The sequence below is a fragment of the Gavialis gangeticus genome, unplaced genomic scaffold, assembly GCF_001723915.1.
Source record: "Gavialis gangeticus isolate Ggan-Ray unplaced genomic scaffold, GavGan_comp1, whole genome shotgun sequence".
Lineage (NCBI taxonomy): Eukaryota > Metazoa > Chordata > Crocodylia > Gavialidae > Gavialis > Gavialis gangeticus.
Window position 1 is genome coordinate 4,775,322 of NW_017729018.1, and position 20,393 is coordinate 4,795,714.

General features: G+C 57.2%; 1 protein-coding gene across 1 annotated transcript in view; it reads left to right on the forward strand.

The window, feature by feature from the left end:
- The first annotated feature begins 934 nt into the window (after nucleotides 1–934).
- Nucleotides 935–20,393, forward strand: part of UNC13A (unc-13 homolog A) — a 108,416-nt gene continuing 88,957 nt past the window's right edge. The window contains exons 1-11 of the mRNA XM_019513132.1: nucleotides 935–1,054; nucleotides 4,026–4,089; nucleotides 4,436–4,535; nucleotides 6,777–6,894; nucleotides 7,678–7,801; nucleotides 8,518–8,591; nucleotides 8,948–9,002; nucleotides 11,053–11,088; nucleotides 12,742–12,952; nucleotides 14,067–14,192; nucleotides 17,051–17,671. Coding sequence (XP_019368677.1) covers nucleotides 935–1,054; nucleotides 4,026–4,089; nucleotides 4,436–4,535; nucleotides 6,777–6,894; nucleotides 7,678–7,801; nucleotides 8,518–8,591; nucleotides 8,948–9,002; nucleotides 11,053–11,088; nucleotides 12,742–12,952; nucleotides 14,067–14,192; nucleotides 17,051–17,671 — 1,649 coding nt within the window. The remainder of the gene's footprint in view (nucleotides 1,055–4,025; nucleotides 4,090–4,435; nucleotides 4,536–6,776; nucleotides 6,895–7,677; nucleotides 7,802–8,517; nucleotides 8,592–8,947; nucleotides 9,003–11,052; nucleotides 11,089–12,741; nucleotides 12,953–14,066; nucleotides 14,193–17,050; nucleotides 17,672–20,393) is intronic.

Below are 20,393 nucleotides of genomic sequence, written 5' to 3' on the forward strand. Positions count from 1 at the left end.
AGGACAGAGGACAACTGGACTGTCCTCTATGATGGCCACCCCAGGCTGTGCCCCACACTGCGTGCAGAAGGAGGAGGAAGCCATTGGGATCAGGGGGAGGACTGCGGCAAAGGGGCTGGCGAGTGCCAGCTCGGGCCCTGGTGCAGGAGACGACGGGGCAGGCAGTGACAGCTGAGGCAGCAGCAGGCTGGCTGTGAAGCATTGCTTGTATCCTCTCCCCCCTCCCACCCCTCCCTGAAGCCAATCTCCAGCCCGTCAGTGCCTGCCCAGCCTTTGGGACCGTTCCTGGCTGCCCAGACCTGCTCCAGCAGCTTCCAGCTACCCCTTGCCCTTTCCCTTTGAGTGGCGAGTGAAGCTGTGTCCTTGTTTGAAGCTCGGCTCCCGCAGACAGCACTGTTGCTCCACCCCTGCGTGACCCCAGCAGCTGTGCTCTTGTCTGGAGACTGATAAGAGCTTTTCCTAACTCCTTTCACTCAGCAACTTAAAAGCCAGCCCAGGCTCTTTGCTTTGCCAGGGGCCGTGCTACCTCCCCAGAGAAAAGGCTGCTGGCTATTAGTGCCCCCGCAGCCAGCATGGTGTTGGATTAGCAGAGCCACCCCCAAGATGGGCCTTTCTCAAGTGCAAATGGGCTCATTTACAACATCGCAGACAGAAAAGCCCAGTTCCCCTTCCCACTCTGCTAGCTGCTCCCCAGCACCCGCCTCAGGGCTTTGGCCAGTACTCCCCAGGTGTCTCAGACCATGGGAGTTGTTCTCCATCTCCAAGAGGGCTGCTGCCCAAGCTAATGCCTCTCATGTGCCCAGAGCTGTGCCTCCTGTCTAAGGGTCCATTTTGCCTCTCACTGTGGTGTAAATCAGCTACTGATTTACACTGTGGTGTAAATCAGCTACTGGTAAATCAGCACCATTGAAGTCCAGGGGAGTTTTGGCCAAAGATGTTGTTGCCTTACAGGGAGTGGATACTCAACATGTTCAGTCCTAGGCGTCAGCGGTTTGCTCTGGAGAAGTGGAGTGAGAGCACAGCCCTGAGCATGAGCTCCAGAGGCAATGCTCAAGTCTGGCGTCAGGTCCCTTCAGAGGGGGCCCAAAGGCAGGTTTCTCTGGTGTAGGTAGCATGTGCCCTCTAGCAGTGCCAGTCTCACTCTGAAGTGGTTGTTTGTTCAATGCAGACCAGCTCCCCGTGCCATATTCATGAGTACTCTGGACAGCCAGCTTCAAAGAGCTTCTTGCTACAGAGTAAATTTACTGAACGGTCAAAGCCAGAGGAAGTTATCCCAGAGTAGGCATGTTGTGTGCCTGGCTCAGAGAGGGATATTCCCTGGTCCATATGGATATAGCTTCCTGTACTAATGCAAAGCCAAAGCCCCAGCTCAGTTACCCCTGATTTACCTATGACTAGAGCCCAATCTTTGCTGCAGCCAGAGGACATAGTCTGGGCATCCCAAAGTGAGGTTTGAACTTGCTCACTTCAGGACTGGTAGCAGCAGAGCCTCAATAGTGTAGACTTCAGTACAGGCCACACTCTGGGCACTGACTTGGCCCCTGAGTCCCCTGCCACCACATCCTCACTGCCTATGCAATGCCTCTGGAATTTAGTGCCTAATCAGAGCAATGAAAGCGTGTGATCCTGTGGGAAGCCATGATACGAAAGCACAAGTCGTGCTCTTTAAAGCTTGTTGATGGAAAAGAGCAAGTGGTGGTAGAAGCAAACCAATCCCAGTTCTAGCCTGCTCACGGCAACTGGTAGTAGAAAGGCCAACTGGTAGCAGCAGGGCTCAGCCATATTGTGTGAGGATGCCCACTGATTTATCAATCAGGGAAGATATTTTAGGCCTACTTTCTTTCCAGCAAAGCACATTTCTACCAGGTATAATTTGGAACAAGTCTTGAATGGCTTGCTATGAGAGACTGAGGTGGAAAAACCAGAACAAGGAAGGACAAAAGTAAAATCTCCGCAAGAGAAGGAAAGCGCAGGGTGCGTCTCCCCTACTACAATCTGCAGGAAGCAGAACACAATAGCAGTGACTTTCAGCATTTTAGAGCATTTATAGAGGTTACGTATAATAAAGGCATAATGCACATAAAAGAAACTCCCAGGACATACAGCTACATACCATTCAGGAGCATCCAGAAAATGGTATCTGGATTGTTACTATGTAGGCGACTCTGTTTCCTTTGATCTTGAGATTTAATTTTTGATTGATGCCAGAGGAAAATTGTTTAAAAATGGGACTTTTTAACTAGACATGTGCTGCACGTGAACTATCAATTGTGTCAGCTAAAGATACGATATATGATCCGGGGGAGTTGTCAGGTTATTATTGGTGTGTGGGTGTGTTGAGGCTGCCTGTGTATTAATAATGTGTCTGCTATAAAATGTATCCATAAACCAAAAGCTGTAACTAAGATCTACTGTGCCTTAGAAGGACTGTGTGGTCCAGTGGATAAAGCCAAGAAACCCGGGTTCCAACCTTAGCTTTGCCACCGATCACCTGTGTGATCTTGGTCAAGTCATTTTTCCTCGCTTTACCTCTGTTTTCCCTCTCACCTTCTGCTCTATGTAGCTCATAAGCTTCTGTAGGCTAGGAGCTGTCTCTTCATATGCATTTTTTTAGCTCCCAACTCAATGGAGCCTGTAGGCCAGTGTCATTGGTGACCACACTTACAAGTGTGACCTCATTTGTGGGGCTAACCCTCAGTTTGGGAACTGCTGCTAGAGGTGCTGCCATGTAAGAGCATCATCATCATCCTGTGCCGTGGGTGTAATAATACTTGCACATCTCATCAAGTTTTGCAAAGCCTAATTAGCATCTCCTAGGTGTGTTGATCTCAATGGATGACAGGTGCTACAGGAGAGAGGGAATGACTGATTAATTACTCCGCTCCCTTAGAGAACAGTGGTTCTCAGGCATCCCATCCAGCAATGCTGCTCAGGCATCCCATCCAGCAACGCTGCGTGTCATGACAAGATCTCAGCTCAGGCTAAATACAGACCTAGTGGGACATTCCCTTCTGAGATCAACCCCCACTCAAACTCACACCCCCTCCGCCAGCCAACTCTACATGCTCCCTTCAGGGCTCCACGGCTGCGCTCGTGCAAAGCGAGACATCCAAAGCAGAGCTGAAATCCCTCTCAGCCTGAAGCCTCCCCATGATGCCCAAACTCAGCACGATAAATATTTGAAGACCCTGGGGCTTTGTACCAGGCTGCTCCTCTACAACTGCCAGACGCTTGTAGTTGTAATGTCAAGTTGTTTGTGGAACGCATTGTGGGTAAAAGCTGCATGGCTGGGAACTAAGGCAGTGGAGCTGGGACAATGCCAGTGCTAGGACGGGAAATCAGGGTGGGCCTGTGCTAGGGGTGGATGGGCAACGATCAGAGGGCTCTTGTTGCAGCCCAGCCTGGTAACAAGGTTATGTAGAGCACACTTTCAAGGAGGTCCAGGTTTGGGCAGGTTGGGCATGTCTTCCACCACCAACATGTAGGCCCCTGGATCTGAGAACGTCTGTTAGGCTCACAGGAGAGCAGAGGGCCTGGGGGTGGGAGGGAGCGGATGCTGTGTTCCCCGGGGGTGCTGGTCAGTGGGAAGCAGGTGTCATTCTGCCTCGGTGGCATATTCTGGAGCCAAGGTTTAGATCCAGCCCCAGTTCTAGGGTGCTCCGATCTGGGGGTTCCTGCGCTTTGAAATTCAGACCTGAGCATCCACACCGCCTGGGTTTCTGAGACAGGGCAGATGGACCAGACCGCTGAGTTTTCACCGTGACTGTGGACTTGTCCCTTGACCAAACTGCCCCTCCAGGCCGAGCAGAAATGGCCCTGTGTGCACATGAAGGTGGCAGGGAGGAAGAATGGGTGCCCTGGGCTCTGGCACAGGGGGCTCCCTGGCAGGTCAAAGCTCACCAGCAAGTGGCTGCGTGGGGGGGCTGAGGTTGCCAGCAAGGTGTGGAGAAGGGGGATTGTGGGAAGAGGCAGAGAAGAGGGACGTTAGCTCTTGACCAGGTGCTTCCATGTGTCTCTGGGTCTAGCTACTAACACACTTTGTTCTCTCTCTGTTTTCAGTTAAAAAAGCCAAGTTTGATGGGCCCCAAGGTGAGTAGCTCCCTTATCTCCCCTGTCAAGTGCATGATGCAGAATGGGTTTCTCCCACCCAGCCCAGGCTCCTGTCTAGGGGCTTGGTTTTCCTGGCCACCTTGCTCTGGTCCTTTGAGAAGGAGTGCCTGGGGCCATCTTTAGGTTTGCTATAGCAAAAGGCAGCTGCAGGCAGTCCAGGGAGAGCCTAGTGCCTCTGGGAATAGGTTTGAGGGGAGCCCCAGCTGGGTGGGAAGAGTCCACGGGGGCTCTCCAGGCTGGGGCAGGCAGTGTGTGCTGCCCTGCTTTGTTGTGTGTATGGGGAGGGGGCTTTCACCTCCGGTCACCTCTGCCCCTTTCCCTGCAGAGAAGTTCAACACCTACGTGACGCTGAAGGTGCAGAATGTCAAGAGCACGACCATTGCCGTGCGCGGGAACCTGCCGTGCTGGGAGCAGGACTTCATGTTGTGAGTGCTTCCCACCACCCAGGGGGCTGCAGGGCAGGCGGGCAGGGCCAGGCTCTGTCTCCTGGGGCGGAGGGTGTCTCTGAGAAGCCCCACAGGTCACATAAGCTTCACAGCGAGTGTGGGCTGGGAACAGGCTGAACAGACTGGGATGTCAGGGGCCTGTGTCCTGGATCTCCCCAGGGCTCAGGCAGAGCCAGAGTATTCAAGGGTACTGTTCCTTGTATCGAAGGGTCCCTGCTCAGGTCCCTGCACTGTGGCCAGGGGCTGGACCCATATCCCCCTGTGTGACACCGTATGGTATCCCCCTGGTCCATGCTGAGCAGGCAGGTTGACAGCCTTCCTTCCTCCTGCTGGCACTACTGTCTCACGGGCCCTAGCAGAGGCTTCATGAGGGGTGCCTGAGGGGCTGGGATGTCTCTAAGCCCCCCCAGAGGCACTTAAAGGGCTTCGACCTGCAGTGACAGGGCCATCACACCTCCCAGCCATGGCGCCTGTCACTGGGTAGAGAGAGGAGTGAGGCTTTGCCAAGGCATCAGGGCATCCCTAGCCCTCAGTCTTGCCAGGTACCAGGCAGACCCAAGGTCGCTGTACTCCGCCTGGCTGAGACACCCTGCTGCCACTGGGGGTGGGGGAGCAAGGGGGGGGCCTGGTGGATGCTGGTTTTGCAGAGGGAGCCCTGGGGACTGGAATGGAGGGGTAGGGGGACAGGTATCCTCCATACTATGGTAGAGAAAATTGCTGCCACCCAGCCCAAGAGGGACCAGGGCCAGGCAGAGAGGTGGGTCCCAAGGAACAAGGGACCTCTTGATTCCCAAGACAAGGTCCTGGAGGACTCCAGCTGGCAGGGTGGGAGACAGTGGAGCATGGGGACAGCGCACTGCAGGGGCAGGAGTTTGCATCTCCCAGTTGCTGCCCCTATCTGCCCAGAGCACGCAATGCTGGCAAGATGGGTGGGGGTCAAACCCGGAAGCCCCGGCCTACAGCAGAACTGCCGCAGCTATAAATCATGTAGCTCAGTTGATGCCACCACTCTGGCCCGAGTGCTCCGCTGCGAGATTTAAGTGACAAGTGACGAGTCATTTGAGGCTCCAAATTTGTCTGCGCTTAAAATGGATGTCATCTGCCAGAGGAAGGCTCCTGCATCCTACGCCCCTGCGAGGGGAACGCGCGAGCAGCGTGCGAAATTCACAGCTCAGAGACAGAGCGATAGAGGCGCCGCTGCCCCCCCCCGGGCTGGGGCCGGCTCCGAGACTGGTCTTTTAGCCACAAATAAGCACAAACACAATTCCCAGCACCAAGCTCCAGCCAGGGGGACCCTCCCATCAGGCTGGTCTGTCCTGTTCTTCCTGGAGCCCGGCACAAATGGGAGCGTGGGTGTCAGGGGAGCTCCAAGATGCTCCAGTCCTGGCTTGCTCTGACTGCTGTGCAGGCGCTATTTTTTTTTAAATTTCATGCCTCAGGCCGAATCAGCCAAATCAGTTTTAAATTCTATCAACTGAGCAGAGCTCAATTGTTCACATCTGTGGCGTGATCCCTGGCAAGTCTTCTCCTCCCAGACTCTTCAGTCTGGGGGTTCAGATACTCCCAAATCCATGACGCATCCTATGTGCAGGTCCCAATCCCAAAGGCCTTGGGGTTCATGCCCTGCAGTCTCGCTTGCCCCTAGCCAAAAAGCCAAAGGATCAAGCTAAAGGGAAAGCCCAAGATCAATCCCCCATCACTATACATCGTGTAGCTGAGATCCTCCACAGGGAGGCTATAGTAGACTGTCGTAGGGGTGCCCACCCACAGTGCCGTGAACAGGTCTCCACCCTCAACTACATCAAGTCGGTCAAGGCTAGGAAGAAGGGGATCTCCCCTGCCAGGTATGTAAAACCACCTGGGCAAAAACAATGCTCATGCTACAGGAGCAGGGCGGGAAGGCTGCCTGTTGGGGGAACCAGTGGAGCGGTCTCAGGCCCAAGTGGGGCATAGACGACTAGTAGGGGATGCACAGGGGTGCATGTGCCCTCCCTGACTGGGCCAGTGCTCCCCCGGCAGCTGACACCAACGCTGTCAGCAGGGCTGGTGCTCCCCCTGGCAGGGCTGCCACCGGCGATGGCTTCTGCAGGTGCCCCCCCAGATTCAGGAGGCACCAGTCACTTGTGACGTGGGGCTCATTGCTGGAGCCCCCATGGGGATGCAGGGAGCAAGCTGGGGCCAGCACTGGCTGTTGTGTGACTGCTCTGCTTTCCCTTCCAGCGAGATCAACCGCCTGGACTTGGGGCTGACGGTGGAAGTGTGGAACAAGGGGCTGATCTGGGACACCATGGTGGGCACCGTATGGATCCCCTTGAGGACCATCCGGCAGTCCAATGAGGTAGGTGCACAGTTGCCCCACCTGCTCCCAAGTGCTGGGGAATGTGCCTCGCATCGGACCTTGGGAGCCCAGCCAGGATGTCCCATGAGCCATGGGCACCGGGGCTGGCCAGACACTGGGGCCATGGATGGAAAGGAGGGTCTGATGCAACTCAGGACTCCAGGACTTGGTCCCTGGCTCTGTCGTGGACTTGCTGCTTGTCCTTGGGATATCACTGTCCCCCTTGTGCTTGAGTTGCCCCACTCATCATAGACTTCCTCGGTACCCATGGGGGCAGTGAGGCTTAGCTGTGCCACCCTATGGAGCTAGGCATAGAGGACGGTGGTGGTAATACCCAAAGCAGCAAAGTGCCCCAGGGGGCAGCCCCGTCCTTATGGTTTGGTGGGTTTTCAGACCTGTTGCTCTTTCTCCATGTCAATAGAGGGGGGAGAGGGAGCTTCCCAGCCAAGCCAAGCCCAGCCTGGGGGAGATCAGCTCCATGTGGCCGCTCCCAGTACAGCCCAGGGAGAGGCGATGATCAGCAGAGACCAGCCTCACTCTGCTTCTGCTGCCCAGCCTGGGCGGACTCCCAGGTGGGCAGGATGTCTCTGCCTCTTTCTGGTATTGGCTACCTGGACATGTAGGATTGATGGCCAAGGGAGATGTGGCAGCCGACTCCATCTGCACCTGGGCCTGCCTATTGCCTGGGGCTCACTAAATGGCACTGCCAGCATTGTGCCTGGCCTTGGGGAGCGACCTGCCCTGAGCAAGCCTCTTTGCTGACTGCCGGCGCTCTCCCTGCAGGAGGGCCCCGGGGAATGGCTCACCCTGGACTCCCAGGTCATCATGACCGACAACGAGATCTCTGGAACCAAGGACCCCACCTTCCACCGCATCCTCCTGGACACCCGCTTTGAGCTGCCACTTGGTACGTGCTGCCCTGGATGTACAGATGAGGGGCCCTGGCAGAGCTCAGGGGGTGCCCAAAAGTGGGAATGCAGTGGTGGGAGGGTGGGAGCTGAGGGGCACTGACCGGGTCAGGACGCCAGGCTGGAATAGCAGGGGGCTGCGGCGAGCGTGGAGGGGCCTTGTCACAGAATCCAGTCCTAGGTCGCCCCCTGTCACCATGGGGACATTCCTCTTCCCCCACCGTGCCCTTCTCTTTTCCCTCCCAGGGCTTGGGCTCCCCAGCTCTCCTCCCATCCCTCTTCCCTGGCTCAGGAGCCCTGGGATTCCTCCGCCCTCGGGCCACTACTGCCTGATCACCGTCAATGCAATGGCTCACTGCTCGCTGTGGTGAGGACTGCCACCGCCTGTCATGGCCCATCACCAGCAGCCCACGGGACAGCTGTTCCTTCTCCCATCCCCTGCTTTCCCCTCTCCCTGTCAGGTTTCCTCCAGGGGCTCTCCCTAGGAAGGTGGGCAGGTACCTCTGACTCATCCTCTCCTCCCTGCCTTGCCAACCGCCTCCCATCTTTCCCCCACCTTGCACTTCCCTGGCCCCCAGCTAGGGGCCATGTGCCCCCCACCCCAAAGCTGTGCCCTGCATCTGTGCATCTGGCAACAGCAAGCCCATGTTGAGAGGGAAGGGGGCGAGCTGCAGAGACACTGAGGGCTGATGGCAGAGCCTTTTTTGCCTTCCAGACATCCCCGAGGAGGAGGCCAGGTACTGGGCCAAGAAGCTGGAGCAGCTGAATGCGATGAGGGACCAGGATGATGTAAGTCAGTGCTGGGGCCTGGCTCCCCCTGCCATCGCCCGAGCCTCTGTGCATCTCCTCGGCCAACCCAGCAGCCTCGGGGGGCTTCCCACTGGCCTGGGTGGCACATGCTGCAGTGGCCTCAGGTGGAGGATGGCATGGCTGAGTACGCCTGCCAGAGCTAAAGGAGGGAGATGGGGCAGGAAACAGGAATGTCCCAAGCCCACTGAGAGCCCTTCTGCCCTGCACTGGGCACTGTGCAGCTCCGAGAAGGGAAGGGGCCTGGAAACCCTTCCCTGCTGCTGAGAGGCCCCACTCAGTAGGACCAGGGCAGCCTTGGGGATGGCCATGACCCTCGCTCTCTGTCCTCTCCCCAGTACTCCTTCCAGGAGGAGCAGGAGAAGCCACTCCCCGTGCACGGCTCCCAGTGCTGTAAGTACCAGTCTGCCCCTGCTCACAGCAGGGCCTCAGCCTCCCACTCCCTTCAGCTCCTGCCGAGCTGCGACATGGGCCCCTTATGGCCCCTGAGATGCCTTAACATGGGGGCAGGATGGAGCATGGAGGGGGCCATGGGGGGAGCAGGGGGTAGAGGCTGTGGTGCCCTGGGACAGTGTAACATGCTAGGGCAGGAATCTGCTTGGCCTCGCATAGAGCGGGGCAGGCATGACAGCAAGTTGCACCCCCTGCCCCAGCACCCCAGCTTGGGGTCCCCCCCATCCCACAGCACAGCCCCTGTGTCCCATGCTTGAAACTGGGACAGCTCGAGGCCCTGGGCCCACTCTCTCCAGACTTGCCCACATCTTGCTGCCTTGTAGCCGGCAGCAGTGAAGCATGCCTAGCGTGGCAGGGCTCCTGGGCTGGCACTTTATAATGTTTGGATGCAGGGACTCGACCTGGACTGCTGGCCCTAGTGGGGCATGAGATGTGATTCCCTCTCCTCCAACATGCGTGGTCCCTTCCCTCTCTCCCTCCCCTCCCTCTGCTCCCATTTTCCTCCCTTCGTCTGCCTGTGTTTTCTCTCTCCCTTTGCTTCAGTCCTCTGCCTTGGCAGGGTCCCAGCCTTGGGTCAGTCCTGCAGGGGCAGGGGGAGTGGGGCAGGATGGCAAGTGGGGACAGGCAATGGTTGGGCCGCTGAGGGTGGGAAGGAAGCTGTGTTGCCCAGGCTCTCTGGCTGGAGAGCACGGAGCCCCTGCCAGGTCCTGGAGAAAGGGAGAGTGGGGGCCTGTTTCCCTCTCAAGCTTCTGCTTTGCAGCAGAGAGGCCGGGCAGGTCCCTTCCCTTGCTCGCTGCCTTGGTTTCTCCAGCTGCGGAGCAGAGCCCATAACTGGGCCTTGGAAGGGCTGAGTGCAGAGGGGTGAATCAGGCAAGCCCCTGCCCTACCAGGCCAGGGGCACTGCAGAGCGCTTGGTGTGCCCCACTGTCCGTACCATGCGACAGGAGAGGGGATGCTGTAGCGCGTGCCACACAGCCCATCTGGTGGTGCCCACATGGCTACAACCTGCTGTATTTGGGCCTTCCTCCTACCCCGGGCTTTCCCCTTGGTGGAGGAGACCAGGGGCAGTGTGCAACCTCCTCATCTTCTGCCACAGGGATAAATTAGCCCTTGTGGGCCAAGATCTGTGACCAGCTGAGGGACCTGAATCCGGGACCAGCTCAGGGCTGGAGTTCAACCTACGGTGGCAAGGGCAGCTCCAGGGTGGGTGGGTTAATGGCTGGTCAGGAGCACCTGTGGATACCCCCCCACACACCTCCTGGGGGATACCAAGGCCACACAACTGAACCTGCGCATGTGGCAGGAGCATGGGGAAGACCTGGGGAGAGCAGAGACGGGCCAAGTCCTGAACTGATGAGTCCCCTCCTCAGGCTGACACGGCACAGGCAGGTTGGAAGGTTACCCAGCGCGTCGGCTGCCCTGGTGACACTGGCCGGCAGCCACCAGCGCAGCAGCTCCTTGGTGATGCCAGATCTTCTCTGCAGTTGTTTGGGCTGGAGCCAGATGTGGCCATGACCTGGCTCCACCAATATTTCAGTCCTGCTGCCTGGACCTTTTCTTTCAGCCTCACCAGAACCTCAGACACATCCCCCTTTCCCTCCAGCCCCCTTCCCACATGGACTCCACCTCAGCCCTTTTGCCCCCACCCCCAGCTCACTGCAGCAGGGGCTTAGTCCTCGCCCCCCCACCCAACTCTGTAGCAGTTGAAATGGCAGGTCCCATGTTCCCTGGGTGTGCTATAGAGACAGGCTGGGGCAGCTCTGGGGCTGGATCTGTACCAAGCTTGGGGGGGCAGGACAGGACTGGTCCCTGAGCACCAGTGCAGTGCTGGAGCCTGGGAGCTACATGCCATCGTCTGGGCTGGGAGGGGTGCTTGGGGTTTGTTTCGGGCCTGCTTCTGGAAAGGGACATTTGCTTTTCCCATCTGGGCTCTGACACCTGCTCCCGGAGTCATGTCCGTCTTTATTGTCTCTGCCCCTTTTCTTTGTAGGCAACTGGAATTATTTTGGCTGGGGAGAACAACAGAGTAAGTATCCGCTCTTCTCTCCTACATGGCAGGCAGCGCTCCCTTCTCTACCCCGATCCCTCCAGAGGCCAGCTGTCCCTCCCCACCCAGTGGAGCCCGCCTTCTAGCTCCAACCCTGTGAACAGACTATAGTTAATGCAGACAAGCCCTCGAGGGTTACAGGGTGGCACAGGGTGGCTCTGGGCTTTCATCTCACCTCTGGCTTTCCTATACTTCACCGAGCACTGCAAGACATGCCAGCTAGAGACAGGTGGCAGCCTCTGCTGGTACACAGGACCATCTGCAAAGCCCTGCTCCTTCTGGGGTAGAAGGAGGACACGACCCCAGGGAAGGAAGCAGGGCTGGGGAGGAGAACAGTGTGCTGATGGCACTGTAATATTTTGGTCAGTGGGTAGGGGATGGTCCCAGTGTGCAGGGTGGGTGCTTTAATCAGGTGCCCGCAGGGTTCACTGGTTGTGACGCAAGGCTCTGTGCTTTTCTGCCAGTTGCCCCAGGCTCAGGAGGCTGCCTGTCTGTGGCAAGAGATTACTGGGAGAATGTCAGCATCCTAAGGACCCCTCACCATGTCCCCTTCCTCTTCCCCTTCCCCCGACCCCTTATGTATAATCCCATTTCCCTCCTCCCCTCCTCACCCCCTATGATGTGGTTACCCCTACAGTCTGCCCTCTGGGCTAAGGAATCCCTTTGGGCTCCATTGCTTGCTGGGGGCAGGGCCTGTGGTTTGAAGTGGTGTGAGAGCATGGTATGGCGGGTTATTGCCTCTGGGGCCTCAACCCCAGGGTTTAAATCTTGGGTGGGAGCAGGCCAGGAGCTCCCAGCTCCTGGGAGAGGTTATATCCCCAAACCGTTTCGCAGCTGCCAGCCTGACGTTTGCTACTAGAAGGAGCTTGGGGAAGTGGAGGGAAGGGGCAGGTTGAAGGGGATGCCTACACATTTGGTCATCTCAGATCAATGCTCTAAACCCACCCCTGGACTGGGCCCCCAGATCACTCTGCAGCTCCCTCCCCACACCAGCTTGCAAACATGTGGCCTTGGTGATGCCCATCACAGTCCAGGTGCTGTGGGGACTTTGCACATCCCCAAACAGCCCCAAGCAACCAAAGGGGCCATCATCCTGTCAGGGGACAGATAGCAGCCCTACCTCAGACAGGAAGCTGGCAGGCACCCACATGCCGGGACCTGACCTCTGCCAAAGGTCCCTGCCCAGGAGGTGGCCTGAGCCTGGCTAAGGGAGCAGTGGGCATGCTGGTGCTGAGGAGCCTTGCTAGAACCAGTGCAATGAGTTTCTGGGAGCACTAACACTCGCCCAAAGCACACCAACCCAACACATGCGCAGGGCTAGCAGGGCACAGTTCTTGGGCACCCACAGCTCCCACAGGCACCCACACCAACTGGGCCCACAATTCTGCCAAAGGGCCTTTCTAGACTCCTTCTCTTAAGACTGAGTCTCACTCGGGTGTTGGCTGTGAAGAAGTGGCACAGTTCTAGCTGATGCACATGGCAGCAAGGGCCAAGGCCGTCGGGCTAACTGAAACATAGACGTGGGAGCTGGTATTGCCTCAACTGCTGAGCACAGCTGTTGTGGGGCTCGGTGGTCCCATCCCGTGTGAAATGCTCCTGTCCAACTCACTGGTGGCAACTGGCCCTTTGCAGATGACGACCCTGACAGCACCGTGGATGACCGGGACAGCGACTACCGAAGTGAGACCAGCAATAGCATCCCACCTCCCTATTACACCACCTCCCAGCCCAATGCCTCGGTCCACCAGTATCCCATGAGGCACCAGCAGCAGAGCTCCCGGGACTCGTACACGGATTCCATGCAGAGCTACGAGATGGACTATTCGGATCAGCGGCCCATCAGGTAGAGACGGGAAGAGATTGCTCCACCCCTTTAAAAGCAGAAGCGGCTGGTAGGAAGCCACAGCCCCCTCCGGGGAGAGGTTAGGCTAGTACCTGGTGACCTGCAAGAGGCACCTTGAGAGATGGGTACGGTCTAGAGGGGTGGCAAAGCTAGACCCTCCTGCAGATACAGCTTTAGTGACCGATACAGATGGGGCTGGTCCACAGTGGTGCCACATCCTAGCATGCTGGCTGATCCCAGCTAGCTCCTCCAGCACCTTAGCTTTCTTTAAATGCATCAGGGGAAACCTTTCTGTCCCTGACCCTACTGCTGTGCAGTCTGCAAAGGAGCAGGGACTCCCTGCCTCCCTCTGGGGAGGGTGTTTTAGTGATGCCTGGTGACAGTGGCAGCAGAGATATTCTCCCCTTTTTGCTGCTGCCGAGTCTGCAATGCTGGGGCCCTGGAGGGAGCTTGGGACGGTGGGGGTAGTTTGGAAGTGTAGGAGGGGCCTAAGTGAACACTACTTCCACCCCCACCCCCCAGCCTTTAACCTCCACTATTGTGAGATTTCCAAAGAACAAGGAACAGCCCTTTGGGAGAGGAAGGTATGAGCTGAACCCCAGGGGCACTCGGCACGTGTCGATCAGGGGTGGCCAGGGGGGGCGCTGATCGGCATGTAGGAGCCTGGCAGAGGTGTGAGAGGGGCAGGGCCAGGGGCTGGAGCAGCGGAGGATGCTGCAGGGCAGGAGAAAAGTGGCAGGTCTGTCAGGAGGAGCTGGCTCAGCGCCTGCCTCCCTTGCACCTGATCTCAGTGATTTCAGACCATCCTGGCTTTTTCATGAGAGTTCAGATCCAAGTGATGTATCCCCCACGTCAGAGAAGTCTCCGACTGGGAGCATCCTCCCAGATTCGGTCACGAACCCAAGCTGAGGTCTGACCTGGCCACATCCTTGCTCTGCCCAGATGGGATCCTCACCCCCCAGCTGCTTTGGCATGGGGGCGGACACTGGGGGGAGGGGGGGCAGCACCGAGGAGAGGAGTGGCGGCTGCGTGGCCACGGCAGGAGCTTGTGTCTGTGGTTGCGTGTTTGGTTGTTGGTGACCTTTGCTGACCGTGTTCCTCTCCTCCCTGGCAGACGCTACGATAGCGTAGATTCTGCCACAAACGGGCGCAGCGACGCTGAGTCCGCTTCCGAGTCAAGCAGGCGGACCAGCCGCCAGTACTCCCTTGAGAGCAGGCGGTCCCTAGACCTATCTGATAGGTGGGTCTCTACCTTGTCTCTAGCCTTGTGCCTTATGCAGAGTGCTGTGGTTGGTCCTTGCAGCCTGGGTTAGGCCGATACCAGTCCTGGCAATGGCAGCCCAACACAGTCCCCGGCATCAACAAAGCCCCCCCACCGTACCCCCGTACCACCACCACCATGTACCAAATTCATGGGACAACATGTGACCTTGGAGGTGACCGGTGCAGTCCGCATTGCACACATGTCCAGCCACAGCAAGAGATGCCTCTCTAGGGAGTCACCTGCCTCGTGTGTGCTCCTGACCTACGCCGGCACCTGCCCCACTGCGGAGACATTTTCTGAAGGACTCTAACTCAGGCAGGGACCCCCGGGCAGCAAAGCACATGTCCCAGGAGACCCCAGTGTGGAAGGCAGCGAGAACCTGAGACGGGTTTAAGGTGCAGCTGGCTGAGGTTGGACCCAAAGCCACTTGACTTTGTCTCCTCCGGCCCCCAGTTGCTCCTTGAACCATCCCCTCATCCTCTGTCCACTCTAGTTTGCAGCCCCTCTCTTGGGCATCTTATTGCCCGCTTAGGCCGTTCCATGCTGTTCAGCCTAAGATGTCTCGGTTCAATCACCAGAGCATCCAAGCCCCAATCCTAGCACAGTACAGTGTAGAGAGGATAGTCCTTAAGGAGCGGGGTCACTCAGCCTATCCACAGTCTCCCCTTTCACTCCAGGCCAGGGCTGGAGCACAACCTGGGCTGGGAGAAGGGCAGGACACTTGTGCGAGGTGTGGTGCGAGGGCCGCGGATGCTCTTGGGGCTTGGGTCTTCCGCAAGACCCCCGGACCAGGCGAGAATCCCCTAGTGAAATGTGGCCTCCGATGGCAGAACTAATTTCAGCCCCAGCTTTAGGGCTGCTGCCAATTCCCCTGTCTCACATATGTGCTTGGAGCAGCAAGGGGCCAGGCCTCATAGAGAAGCTAGTCGTGAGACCATGCAGTGCATTCGAGGGCAGTGGGGCTTGCTGGGGGAAGCAGAGGTCTGGTCCTCAGCTTGGGGTTACAGCGTGAGGTCTGAGGCACTTGGTCCATGCTCTTGTACATTAGGCCAGCCCTTTAAATTCTCTCTGGGGCCGAGCTTGCAGGAGGGTGACACTGGGACCCGGAAGAGTCCAGGGCTGAGACCTCACTTAAGTGGTGCTGGGAGAGCTCAGTCCTCTCTCCATCTGCCCTTCAATCTCTGCCAAAATCTGGTTGCATCCCCTCCCTGACGGGTCCAGCCTCTGCCCAGCTTGCACAGTCTCCCCACTGCTTCTCTCCTTGAGCTGCCCAGAGTCTCCCAGGTGCGGCAACCTGGCCCTCCCACCAGCTTCCCGCAGGGATGGCACAGCCACATCCAGGCATGGGGCTCAGCCCGAGGGGATCTTGTGTGTGCCTGCGTGTGCCCCTAAATCCCGCCCCCCCCCCCTTGCTGCTGGTGCTGGAGACGTGGTATCGGCCTACCCCCAGGGGTGTCCCTGTACTATGTCTGCATGCGCGCTTACTGTGAACCCTCAGCTCGGAGACACCACCACCATCGCTGCGGTGCTCAGAGAATGGCACCCAGTTTTGTTTCTCCTCGTTTCCAGTGTTTGATTTGACAAGGAAACCCCTTTGCCCCGGCCCCTCCCCTGCCCCCCAATCTCCCCCCATTGGAGTCCTGCAACGTTCCCGTCCCTGAGCCCCAGTCTCAGTCTGTCATGAGTGGCCCTTGGGCCCATGTGTGTTATGGGTGCACAGGTGCGGGTGTAGGGGAAGGGGTGTGGCTGATGGAGGAGATGCAGGGGAAAGGACAGCATGAGGCAGGGTGGAGAAGACCTGCATGGGGAGAAAGAGGGGAATGGGGGGCTGTGAGGGCAGGAGGGATGGATGGAGAGGAAGGGATTTGGGAGGGCAGGAGAACCGCCTGCAGGCATTTGATGGGCAGAGGAGGGAGGAGCTGGGAGGGACAGAGGTGATGGAGGATGGGAAGGAGCATGGCCACAAGTGTCACTTGTGCGAGGGGGATGTGGCTAAAAGAAGTGCCCCCAGGGCTGGGAGGAGGACAGGCAGGGGGTATGGAGAGGTGGGAGCAGCAGGGAGGCACACATGGGACTGGGTGAGGAGTATGGGAGGAGTGCCCATGTCAGAAGGGGCATCTCCACAGTTGGGTTCAGGGTGCAGCTGCTCTGCAGCCATTGCTGGGCGGTGTCACTGCTGATCACCCAGAGACTCCTGGTCTGTGCTGCCAGCTGAGGAGTGGCTAGGGTTGGGCAAAAGGGGCCCTCTCCAAGGACCCGCTGGTGCAGGGGAAGCCTGGCCCCCAGCCTCTGGTTGCTAGTAGCTGATCCCTACACAGCATTATTCCCTGGGGACTGCGGGAACCACGTGTCCGTGCCAAGGTACCCCAGGGAACCTCTGCTTTGGCTGCTGTGTGATCTGGAGAGTCTGAGCTGTCCTGACCTACCTCTAATCACCGTGCACCCTAGGGCTGCCCTGGCTTAACTCCCTGTTCGCTCCACCCAGCTGTGGGGGGCAGGATTAAGGACATAGCAGCAGTATCCCAGGAGTCATTTAAGGCACCTGGTGCTGCGGTGCTGGGCTGCAAAGCTATGAAGCTTCCCCCTCTGGCCCCGTGTGCCTGCACTACCCACTGCCTGACTGGGGGTACCAGGGGCAGCACTCTTGGACTGCTTCCCAGCATCAGACAGCACTACATGGAGGTGAGGTTCCCAGGAGCCTAGGACCAGAGGCGTGAGGTCTTCCTCAGGGTGAAGCTGGCCAGACAGGGAGAGGTGCTGGCTGTGACTCAAAGGCCCTTTTAAGCCTCTGTCTTTCTCTCCCCTCCAACCCAACCCCTACCTGCCCCATGCAGCCCCACTGGGAGCAGCCGCTACGCCTCCTCTGGGGAGCTGAGCCAAGGGAGCTCCCAGCTCAGTGACGACTTCGACCCCGACGAGAGCCTGCGGGGCTCAGAGATCGACGAGCGGGATGGGGACTCCTACCACTCCTGCCACAGCTCGGTCAGCTACCACAAGGACTCACCCCGCTGGGAGGAGGAAGACGATGACCTCTACTTGGAAGAAGAGGACGAGTTCAATGAGGACTACAGCGAGAATGAGGAGGACTACCCCAAGGCCGAGGAAGGCAAGCTGCAGGGCCGTGAGGCGTACGAGTCCGAGCCCTTGGAACGAGAGCCCTACCAGCAGCAGAAGCAGCCGGGGCAGCTGCAGCAGCAACAGCAGGAGTCGCTGCAACAGAAGCCGCAGCTGCAGCAACAGGTCCCGCCACAGAAGCAGCAACAGGCGCCGCAGCAAGCGCAGCTACAGGTGCAGCAGGTGCAAGGGCAGCAGCAGGTGCAGCAGGAGAGGAAAGAGGAGAAGGCAGGTTATGCCCTAGAGGAGACTCCAGACGTCCCCCAGGAAAAGCTGGCAGAGGAGCAGCCCCCAGTCCCAGAGAAGGGACAAGAGCCTGAGCCCCCCAAACCAGAAGAGAGGTGAGGAGGAGAGGTGGGTGGCTGCTGGGAGGTGGAGGAGTGGAGCAGGTCTCCGTGCTGCCTGCTATCGTGCTGAGCCAGGCAGCTAGGCCCGGGTGGGGTGAGCTGTGTGCTGGTCTGCCCTGGTTGATTGAGCTGTAACTTGGAGTCCTTACTGGCTTGGGACTCTGGCTGGAGCCAGCTGTCCAGTCCCAGTGTCTCTTAAATGTGTGCTGCCCCAAGGCCACGAGCCGTAGCTCAGTGTACCAGCATGCACTAGGCCCACCTCCCTAACGCTCCTGGGGACATGGCTCAGTCCGGTGATTGCCCGCACAGGCTGCTCCAGCGTCCTGTGGCTAGCGGCAGGATCCTGTGGCTGGTGTGGACATAGCATGGCTCTGCCCAGCTAGGCTGTTTGGGAGGAAGCGTCTAGTTCGGGGCCAGACTGGTGTCCCACTGAGGTGTGAGCTGCGCTCAGCTCAGCTCCTCTGTGTTGTGTGCGATGCAACCAGGCTGGCCGGCGTGTCAGGCCCCCTGCCCTGAGCAGTAGCATGGGGACACTCAACCAGTCCCATTGTGGGAGAAGCAGTGAGCACAAGGCCAGAGTTATCCTATATAACTATGGGAGGATCATGAAAACCCACCAGAGTCAAGTGGGAAGAGTCCTGGCTTTGCCTATGCTGCAGTTGGCCATGTGACTCATTGCCTGTGGGCATATGTGGGGGTTAATTGCAGCAGGGTTGGGTGAGGGTGGTTGCTAAAGACACAGTGGCACTAGCTTCGGTGAGGGTGAGTTAGTAGCTCATACTGAAGTTTTTGCAACCAGATCTTCACCACTTGTTTTGCCCAAGCTGGCTAGGTTGAAGTTAGCTGAGTAAAGCTGCTGCTGCACTCACAGTCCTTGCCTTCAGTGGAGACGTTGCCTCGGTCTTGCACGTGATACGAGGCCTTTAAGATTATACTTCCCTCCAAGCCCTCCAGAAAGGCTGCAGGGCCTGAGAATAAACCCTGAGCTGATGCCTGGGTGCCTCATGCCCTTATGCAGAGCTCGGCCTGGTGCGAGTTACATTGTCCACCCTCACTGGAAAGGGGCCTCTGATCCTGATTAGCATCTAAAGTCGGTTGGGGAATAGAGCATCCGCTACTGGACCGCTCCTCCAACAAAAACCTGGTAGGTGGGGGTGGGTAAGAGTTAAGGGGCTCTCACCGAGCCTGCTGGCATTTCTGCTAGCTGGGTAATGACTCCTTTTGGGTTGGGATGGAACGGGATGTCCTTGGTTTGCCCTATACATAGGTCCAGCAGGCAGGTTATGTGCCCGGGGGCCAAAGAAGAGTTTTTGGAAGCAGTTACCGTGCTCAGCCCCACTGCAAAACCTTTCCATTCCATGGAGGTCCCTAGCGACCGATGGCATAGCTGAACAGCCACCAAATTGTGGCCTTCGTTTTCTTTTTCTAAATGCCTGTATGATTTTTAGCCTGAGGACATTCTTTTCAGCCATTCACCCTTCACAAAGAGCCCACGTGGTTTCTAACCAGGCTCCAGAGCATGTAGTTTAATTCACCAGCCTGCGGTCACACAGAGTGAAGTCTCATGAACGGGAGCAGAGTTTGACTGGAGGGTGCACGTTACACCTGGATGGTGTAGTCTGTAATAGAGAGGGGGAAAGAAAACTTTCTGCAAGACAGTGACCTTTCCGGGCTGTTGATAAGAGCCCATCCATAGCCTCCCAAATTAGAGATTATTCGGCAGCTCCATCCTGGTACAACATGTGACTAATGCACAAACATCAGTCTCTGCTTTTAATTATTGAACACATCTACTTTTCTATGGTTCAGTGAGCACAAACGCTCCCAAATGGAGGGGGAGCAGTGGTGGGCGTCTTTTGGTTTCTTATTTTGTTTAAATTATAGGCCAGACTTTGCAAACCTCTGATTTACAAGAACACACACGGACGAGGTTTGGGGAACATGTTAAACAATTTTAAATTTACGTATTTACAAAGGGGTTGAGGGTGACAGGAGTCTTGGAGGGGTGGCCTCATTTTGCATTTTCTCTGCAACATGCTTGTAAAATGTGCATTGCTTGCTCTCGCCCCCTCCAGCGGCTCCTCCATGTAAAAGATAACAGCCTGTTAATGCTGCCTAAACCTGGTAGATTTATTCCTTCATGTCACATGAGAGTGGCCTGTTCTCTGGTGCTGGTGGCTATGGCATCAACCCCTGCTAAGGACCTATCAGGAGTTGTTTCTAATCAGATTACTTTAGAGGGGATAAGCTTCAGATAGAAATCTTTCCGGGCCTTTTCTTATAAAGATCAGCAAAGCAGACGCCTGGTACTGATCTTCGGTTAGGGTTAAACCAAATGCTTTGTGAGGCTGAAGGTCTGTTGGGTTATTTTTTTTCTTTCCCGCTGGCTACTCTTCTGGGCATTGCATCATGGCCTGGTTTTGCCGGAGACCAGAAGCAAAAGTATAGAAATGCTGTGTCTACACTAGCCATTTTCCTGACCCAAGTCCTGGCCTAATGAGTAGCTAAAAGAAGTTGTTATCTTTTAATCATGCTGCTGTGAGATTTCCTGCCTGGCAGGAAAACTCCCTGACTCATGTTGGGCTTGGCTTGCGTTTTCTTTTCTACCCTTTAATTTTTGAAGAAGGGGCTTTGCCACCCCCACATCTGATGAAGGGCAATACCTTCATAACCCAGTAAATCCCCCTTCTTCCAGCATAATCAGGATGGGGGTGGC